The following is a 9,055-nucleotide window of genomic DNA, read 5'->3' on the forward strand; positions in this document are numbered from 1 at the left end:
ATCCGAATCACCGATTCACCGATCCGGATCGATTTTTTGGAAGCTCGATCCGGATCACCGATCCGTTTTTTAAACCATTGATGTAGACCATTATCTGCCTCAACCAATATGAGATTGAACGCCACTCTCTCTCTCTCTCTAGAGAGCAAAAGGTTACTCTACAGTGAGATTGACAAATAAACCTTAAAAAAAAAAAAAAAAAAAAAAAAAAGAGATCGACATGTGAGATTGAAATGTGGACTGCAAGCCTCTCGCACACACATGCAGCAATTCAACAAACCCACCAATTTGGACATGCAAAGATGATATCACGCCTCCTACTCTCTCTCTCATTCCGCTTCCCAAGTCAAATCCCCAAAACATGTTTTTTACAACCACACAAACCACTCTTCCAGAAAGTTGGTCTTACCCCAAGTGCTATGGTCCCCCATAGAACTGGGGTTTCCAGTTTACAGTAAAACTCCCCCGTTATCAAACGAAGTAAGTGCTACACTATTGGAAGGCGTGGTTTCCAAAACTGCATCTTCTAGAAATCAAACATGCTCTTAATGTCATCATCATCATCCATGTTGCAGCCAAGCAACAGTTACATTTGTACAGAGCAAATTCCAATAAAGCAAATGCCATATCAAAGCCCTAAAACCTAAATGAACCTGTCTGGTTTCATGAATGATCAAGGAGGTGGATAGCATGGCAGTGGTTTTCATGAATTGCAGATCAAGGAAGTCAGATAGCATGTTAGTGACTGAAGCCATGAAGAAGAGTTGGAGCTTTTCAATAAACCATGTTTCGTCTTCTAATGTGCTATGCCTTCTGAAAGAAAGCAACACATGTTAGATAAAATAGCATATAGTAACACAGCTCTTTCTCTCTCTAGTGAGATAAAATAGTATAAAGTAATCTCTCTCTCTCTCTCGCTCTCTCCCCCGCCTAGCACATCAAACATTATGAGATACCAATCAAGAAAAGAGAAGCAAAGAGAAATGAAGCAGCAAATGTGATCCATACCTGTATGGGCAGGTACAGTTTGAATTCTGGTGGGAGCTCCTCTTCTGAGTATAGACGATCAGAGAAATAAATCCTCCGAAGTCGACAATTTGCATGGACCTGAACCCGGAGTGTCTCGACATAGTTTGTTCCATATGCCCTCCTCGTGTAATCAGCAAGGTTCAACTGAATCTGGTTCCACCCCTCATCTAACCTCAATGGCATCGTGCATATGTACGGCTTCACACGAGTAACTGCCTGCAAAATGGCATTTAGCATCCATGCGTGGAACTTTGTCAGCCATGATTACCCAGTGCGGCTGTACACAACAGACATGCATATTGTTCATCCCTTTTCTCTCTCTCACACACACAAGAGCACAAATATAAAGTTGAATGAAGACAGATGAGAGATTTCAATCAACAGAAACAAATCTGCAAAATGCCCTTGAACTGTACAAGAATGTGAAACATGAAAGCATATAATCAAGACAAATTCTAGAAAAGCCTGAATTTTTTCATTTGGAATTTAATCAACATTCCAAATCATATTCAAATGAAGGTTTAGTAGCTTATTATTTCTGCTAAAATACAGGTTAGAAACCAAATACTTCAGAATTACCAATATATGCAATTAGCAGAAGATATCAAAGCATGGAAGCTGATGCTAAATTTTTGGTTTTTTTTCTTTTGATTAGAGATCCTTTTTCCGTCAAAACAATCACATATGGCAATGAATAATTGATAAAACTTACACACTTGAAAATTTGAGGCCCTGAAACGCCGGCGAACATTCTTATCATCCAGCACCTGAATCTCAAAGGTGAAGTATTTCTTCAGGTTCTTCACAATCATAACTAAGAAAGGAAGCTTTATACCAAGGGTTGCAGCAGGGTCTGCTGGGCATGTAATATAAGTTGACTGCACATTTGAGCTAACAACTTCAAGGACATTGGACTGGATGTCTTCATCCTGAGGCCTTTTGATCTGGCCATTCACAACTGCAAGAAAGTGGAAAAGAAACTACTATAAACAGTGGAGCTGAGTGACAAATATCCGAGAAAAAATGTTGTCTATGTCATGAGGGCGTAAAGGCACTAAATATGTCTCACCCCCTCCCTCCTCATGCTCTAACAAACATTTTCAGTTATTTATCATAACTATGCACAAAAAGTATGATAATACACCAAAATAACAATCCCTATTAACTCTCTCTTCCATTGCTTTGAATATTAATGAAGATATATAGTCGATAGAGGGGTGAAAAAAAGGACAAGAGCCAAAATACAAATGCAAATTAATTTCAATTTCATCCCATATTTAATGTAAATTGTAAACATGCAGGATAACCTGAGGTTACTCACCTTCTTTGTCCCATATTTGCAAAGGCTTGCTCCTGTCATCAATATCCAAATAGTCATGAACTCAGTAGACAGTATAGGTCATATTGAGAAGGATATGACATTTACAGTCATCCAAAAATTCTAAAACGATAAAATAACATAAGAGGCGAACATACCCAAGGCTGTACAGAATGGATAGAAATCCTGATTGAAAAGTATTCCTGAACATTCTCTCAAGCAATCAGCTGTAGCTGTAAACAGTAAATTTTAAAAAATCATGCCATCAACACCTTGTTAAAAATCAAATTATAAACATTTCTCTTGGACTAGCCCTTTCGATTGATCACCAGCAAGGTTTCAAAAAACGCTAGGAGGCCGGCCTGGTGCCCAACACCCAATGCCCAAGCGGGCGTCAAGAACCTTTGGCGCCCTGTTGTACAAGTTATATAGACATGTAGTATATATACATATATTTGTGTCAATTTTAGAATTTATTACATGTGAAAATATTGTAACATTTTTTTATGTACAAAAATATGACATCGCAGTTGACAACAAATTTGTTCAAAATTTAAACCATACAAAATTTAAAAGTCTAATAGGATATGTATTAGTAATAGTCTCCAACTCTCCATATTTCATAATAAGTGAAAAGGTTTAGGAAGGTTCTTCAAACCACAAAAAATACTTTTGATTCTCAGAAACATGTATAGCTAAGAGATTGAGGGTTTATGGAATTTTTCTTTTAACTTTGGGGGTTGAAAATAACCCCCATAACCTATTTAAACCTCAAAATTACCCTATTTTCCCTTTTGGGTATTTTTTTTAAAAAAAAAGCCACGTCCCTAGGCACCCACCTAGGCACCCGGCCAGCCCACCTGGGTGGGCACCTGGCCCGCCTGGGCGCCCGCCCAGATAAATCCGCCCGTGTAAGGCCTCCTGGGTTTGGGTGTGCAGTGGACCGTTTTTTAAAACATTGATCACCAGAAGAAGCTGAAAAGTAAATGGCACTCTTAATAATAATAGGAAACAAGGACTAGCAATCATCACAACAACAGCAACACGCAAAATGATTCTGATTCACCATTTCACTCCTATCTAAATTTTTCCGAAATTAGCTGGCCATGTTTTACTGTCTGGAGAACTCGATGAAAAGCAAATGGCATTCTTACTAATAAGGAAGAAAGGATTAGCAATTATCACTAAGAACGCAGAAGCCAATTGTTTCAGATTCACCATTTCACTCACACAAGTTTTTGTAAAATTAGCTGGCCATATTTTATAATCAAAAGAACATGATGGAACAGAAAATATATGAAACATAACAACAAAGAGAAAGGAAAACGGTTTATTATCTAAATGAATGCTATCTGGACCAGACTGGAAATTGAACCAGTGAAGGCATTGGTTTGGACAGACCAGTCAAATTGGACCAGAACACAGGTCAAACTGATCAAATTTAGAGTGTTTGACAAATCGGTCAAGTTACTCGGCCTCGGCAGAGTGCAGGGAGAGTACTGTGTACAGAGGAACCTCTACAGTACTGTAGCAACTCACCCGAGCACTGTGAAACTCGGACAGGTCAGCCAAGTACTGCAGAACTCAGGCAGACCTATTTGGACGAGTGGCTATGTTACTCACTCATGTACTGCTACTAAACATAAAATAAACAATTTCAACTCATTCTCTCTCTCTCTCTCTCTCTCTCTCGCTGCTCGTTGTGCTAGTATGTACTCTCTGAACTGGTAAAAAATAGTAATTTCTCTCTTTATATCCTTTCTATTTGTCCAAACTCTCTCCATAGAATGTCCTTTCTTAATCTGATTGATGCACTGTTTATCCATCTTTGCAATTTCCCTCTAGATTCTCCATCTCTCTAATTTCTATAATCCCCCAATCTCCCTCATTACTCTCAAGACTCTGAATTTATTGAACTTCCTCTCTCTCTCTCTCTCTCTCTCTCTCTGTAGGCTCTCTATCTTTATAATCTCTCTCTAGCTTCTCCATCTATCTAATCTCTCTCTCACTATGCTTTTCCTCTTTTTCTATTTTTACTATTTTTGGATTTTCTTTTCCTTTTGTTTTTTTTCTTTATCTTAAGGACATTTTTTATATGAGGCAGAATTCGGGACAGTCCATTAGGACACGCCTGAGTTACTTGGCAAAGACAAGGGCCGAGCCCCAAGCCTGAGCCTAGTTTTGGAACTTTGATTCAGAGAGAAGAGAAGATTAGGCAAAACAACCTGAAAAATCTAGGGGGGAAAAATAGCAATTTACTCGGACCAATAAAAAAAATTATATCGTCATAGATACACCAGATTAGAAGCCGAAATTACAAAAAATGAAAATACACTCATAAAATCATAAAGAGTCAAAGATATAATGTCATAAATCATAAAGGTATAAAGCATAAAACCAATCCAAGTTAATAAAACTACGGCCAGGTCGCACCAGCCAATTCAGAGTTCAAAACTGTGATCCGAGTTTGGAATCTAGTGGTGCAGGTTCTGCTCTAGCTCCAGCAAAGACCAGCCTCTTTTGCCGAGGAGATAGACAATAAGAGTAGTGTCACTACATCCAAATTAATAGGCTTTTCTGTTGATCCTTCAGAGCCTTTCCACTAAGTTTAAAACTTAAGTACATCAACACTTAATTCCATCCTGCTCTAGAAATAAGATCCAGATGAACCACATTCACCTATCCCTCCAAATAAGCTCTAAACGTAACCATGTACTACTTTCAACATTCCTAATAAAGACCTAGCAAGATATTATCAGCCCATGTGGCTCTATTTAACCTATACTGAAAATGGTATTTCATGAGTTCCTCTTCAAGGTGCCTTTCAATGCATACTACCACTGCCTATGAAGCCACACAGTAAGACCATTTTTGGAATGCTAGCATCCCATGTGCATCTTTTGGGTCCCTCAACCATTTCTGCTTCCAAAACAAACATCTTTCCCATGTCATGTAGCCAGATGGACGATACATGACCTCCTTTCCTTGGTCGATAAAAAAAATATGGCCTATTCCTTTTTTATTGATCGCAGACATGACCTCTTTTTGCAGGATGTCTACAAAAGAATACTGTCCTGTTGACTGCAGAGAACCACCATTCTTGGGTTTTTATTACTTCTGCTAATGTCTTCATACGTAGTATCTAGACTAAATTTTCTCCGTTCCTATTATCTTTCATCAGCACGTCCAAATCCCTTGTCCTCGCATTTTTTGTTAGCCAAGCACCAGCACAGTTTATCCTCCAGACATTCTTTCAACTGAAGTTCCTAGTACGTTTGAGGCCATCTTTCCTAATTCCTTTAAAGATGCCACCACAAGCTGAACTCCAAGTATATGTGATTCTGATTTAACCTGCTTTAATGTTCTGATAAACATCTGAATTGTTCTCACGTCAACTTTCTTATTTGAGCAGAATTTTATAGATTTTGAGCTACTGATCAATGTGAACATATTGACCTTGATTTCCAATATGAACATTTTTAGCCTTAGTATGGATTAAAAAATGCCATATTTAAAAAATAAGATCAATTTTGACATAATTTCGTAGATGCAACGATTCGTATTTGGAATCGTTTCCAATAACTATGGTCCCGCTAATTTTAAAAATTTAGATTCCAATGCATCCCTCAAATGTTCTAACTTTGGGTTGACGTCATCTCTACTCTCATCAATCAAAGTTATGTCATCTACAAACAACATACACAGTACCTCATCCTGTAGACACCTAATTAACTTGTCTATAACTAAAACAAAGAGATATAGGCTCAAAGCTAACCCCTGATATAGGCATACTGTCACTAAAATCAAACATTCATAAAAAAAGTAAAACGAAGACCTCATTTCATTGTAACAAATTTCTTTGCCAAAATAGAAAGGACCTCCATTTAGGTTAAGCACTGAAGAATCTCTAAGAATTTGCAAATGTTAAAGAACAATCAAATGCATACTGAGTAATTTTTCACTATAATCTCTGAATAAAAATAACCAAAAAGTTGCCTTCTTGGATAGGCTATTAGAAGAGCAATCCTGAGTTTTGCAATGTCAAGGGATTGGTGTGCATCCTCAAACTTTGAGGGGTGGACCTTTTCAAGGTTTTATAAGAATTTAGGAATATCAAGGAATACTCCAAAGTATACTAAGGAAGTTTGCCCTGTCATCAACATTAAAGATATTTAAAAAACAAGAAATGCATGCCAAACTCCTTTTTTTCCGTTCTGCAATTCATTCCTCACTAGTTTGATAGATCACTAGAAAAACAATCAGCCAGCAAAAGAGGAAAGAAAGTAAATGAGGTCAGCAAGCTCAATCTCATACAAAACAAATACACAATGTATCATTACTTTAAAATTACTGCACAGAGCTTGTTCTTATGACCTTATTTACTCCCCAAATCCTTCAATTTTTAGTTCCTAGTCCAAAATAGTCTGCATATTAGTTTCAAAATAAACAGTTCATATCTCTTAGATGACCTCAACCAACGTTTCACATGAACAAAAAACTACATACCCTCAAATACAGCAGAGGAAAATAAATCCAAGTAATTTTGGAACAGCCAATTCAAATCAAAACAAACTCCATGGGAATATAAGCACCTTGCAATGAAACAAAAATTCAAATGAAACAACTATATAGATAACAAACAAAACAAAAAAGGTTACAAAAGTCAGTAGCAATGAAGAACATGAGCAAAGAAAACCATAATTTGAAATCAAAACCAAACGTTTTACTGTTACTGGCGACCCGTAAATAAAATGGAGGATATCCAAAAGCGCTTTTAATTTCAACCGGAATTTTGTAAAGATACCTATCTGTGTCCACTATAATGTATAATATGATGTAGTGTTTAAGGAAAAGGAATCAGACGAGTCATCCAAAATAAGTTTCCTTTTTTTTTGTTTTTTAGGAAAAACATGGAAAACTCCTTTGATTTGCAGGGCTTTGGAGGTTTTTAATGGCTAAACCTACAAAGAAAAAAAGTGGAAAGCAAATGAAAATCTTGCAACTTTGGATAAAAATCTGACTTAAAGCATCTCTGAAATCCACAAATTTGGGGCTAATTTTGGGTGGATTTGCAGCTATGTTTGGGCAGTTTTTCACGGTCATCTTTGCCCTGTTTTTTGGATTTTTTGGTGCGAATTTTTGAGCAGTTGGGTGGATTTTATTTGCATAAAATAAGAAGGCGGTGGCTCCCCGTTGGAAAGAATAAGAAGATCAGTTAGGAGATAGAGATATCTGACCCACAAATAGGTTTTCTTTTTTTTTAACTGTTAACTGACCCAAAAATTAGTTTCAGACCAGCAAAATCAATTAGAGAGAAAGACAGAGAATAAAGACCTGCAAATCAGAGAGAGATGTATTCTTTTGCCCAGTTTGAAGAAAGGGAAAAAATAGTATTATTCTTTTGGCAATTGAACTGCCATTTTTGTAGATGAATTCTTTTGCCCAGTTTGAAGAAAGGGAAAAAATTGTATTATTCTTTTGGCGGTTGAACTGCATATTTCTGTAGAAATATGGTTTGTAGAGCTTCTACAGATTCTAAATTTCCTGATGAGTAACAAGCTTTGAAGAACTTCTAAGTATAAAACCCTAAATTTTCAGATACTAGTAAGGTTTGAAAAGCTTAGGTATGAAACCCTAAGTTTACAAACTGAACCACGAATGACTTACCAACAAAAAGCAGCAGTTAACAAGCTCACCCCAACTTACCTTAGGCTTAGTCGTTCGGGGCTGAAGCGAGTTTCGACAATGGATTTTGCGCTGTTAGGTTCCTGAGGATTATTTGGTTTAACCGATACGCCTGGTGCCTGTAACAAATACGAAAAGTAGTCTGAGAGATGGGTTTTTTAAAGCCCCAGGTAAAAGAGGGATCGAGGTGCATTGAGAAGGGGCATGCCTTACCATTGAACTTAGTGCACTTCTCCCTATACAAGTATCTTTTTGTAAGGGACAAGTTTATATAGAGCCAAGGCTCTAAACAATCAAATTTGAGCCTACTTCAAATTTCATTAGTAGAGGTTGCTTTGATACCTAAATATCTTCAAATTAATCATCTCGATATCAAGATCCATGAACATAAAAAAAATGAATTTCAAGTTTTGAAAATAGTGTATGATGCAACGTATTTTTGGACTGTCAATTTTCAAGATTTTCAAGTTTTTATAGATTTACCAATCTACACTATTTTTTAAGCTTTAAATATTATAAATAAATATAAAAAATATATTTTAAATCTATCACAAAGATTTCTAATATTGAAACCATATTTCTCGACACTATTTGAAGGTAGGTTCTACTTTGATTGTTTAGAGCCTAGGCTATACAACCCACACCCTTTATTTTAATGAATGGACGGCTTTATTTTATTTTTAATATTTTTTTATAAAATATTTTGATCTCCTCTCGTAAACTCGCATCTGTAAAAAATATAAAAATAACATCTCCATAAGAAAAAGTTTATATTGCTCATCTCGATATCGAGATGTATGAATATGACTAGAAAAACATATTTCGAGTCCGCGAAATAGTGTGTCATGTAACACATTATCTGGACCATCTACTTGCAATATTTTTATGTATTTATTAGTCTACTTGATTTGAACCATTTTTAGAGTTTAAAATTTTATAATTAAAAATGAAAATAGATTCCCAAGCCATCTAAGAATTGTTTATATCTTACAGATGATAAAAATTAGAGGTGTGCCTTAATTG

The 9,055-nt window shown here is 36.3% G+C and overlaps 1 protein-coding gene across 17 annotated transcripts; it reads right to left on the reverse strand.

Moving 5' to 3' along the window:
- Positions 1–308: 308 nt before the first annotated feature.
- BUG22 (cilia/flagella-associated protein) lies at positions 309–8,158 on the reverse strand. 17 transcript variants are annotated; one of them, XR_016049355.1, is made up of 7 exons: positions 8,054–8,158; positions 6,854–6,939; positions 2,506–2,580; positions 2,351–2,382; positions 1,742–1,987; positions 1,009–1,245; positions 309–813 (listed from the first exon to the last, which is right to left on the reverse strand). XR_016049355.1 is itself a non-coding variant. In XM_088858214.1 (7 exons), exons 3-7 carry the CDS (start codon positions 2,556–2,558, stop codon positions 805–807), a joined length of 573 nt encoding a protein of 190 aa, XP_088714340.1. In that variant the 5' UTR covers positions 2,559–2,574; positions 6,854–6,939; positions 8,054–8,158; the 3' UTR covers positions 309–804. The 17 variants fall into 17 exon arrangements, 12 of the variants coding, with proteins under 12 accessions (XP_088714340.1, XP_088714370.1, XP_020518500.1 ...); XM_088858214.1 differs by having other exon boundaries at positions 1,746–1,987; positions 2,506–2,574; XM_088858244.1 differs by having other exon boundaries at positions 309–810; positions 1,746–1,987.
- Between the last annotated feature and the right edge of the window lie 897 nt (positions 8,159–9,055).

The sequence above is a fragment of the Amborella trichopoda genome, chromosome 1 (assembly GCF_054954075.1).
Source record: "Amborella trichopoda isolate Santa Cruz 75 chromosome 1, AtrichopodaSantaCruz75HAP2 v2.0, whole genome shotgun sequence".
NCBI classification, from domain to species: domain Eukaryota; kingdom Viridiplantae; phylum Streptophyta; class Magnoliopsida; order Amborellales; family Amborellaceae; genus Amborella; species Amborella trichopoda.

Excerpts from the sequence above, each read along its gene's own strand:
- BUG22 (XM_088858206.1), bottom strand. The coding sequence starts at position 2,558 with ATGTTCAGGAATACTTTTCAATCAGGATTTCTATCCATTCTGTACAGC. Across the intron at positions 2,383-2,505 it reads TCCATTCTGTACAGCCTTGG|GAGCAAGCCTTTGCAAATAT; the intron begins GTATGTTCGCCT and ends TATTGATGACAG. Across the intron at positions 1,246-1,745 it reads TCAGGGCCTCAAATTTTCAA|GCAGTTACTCGTGTGAAGCC; the intron begins GTGTGTAAGTTT and ends GCCATTTTGCAG.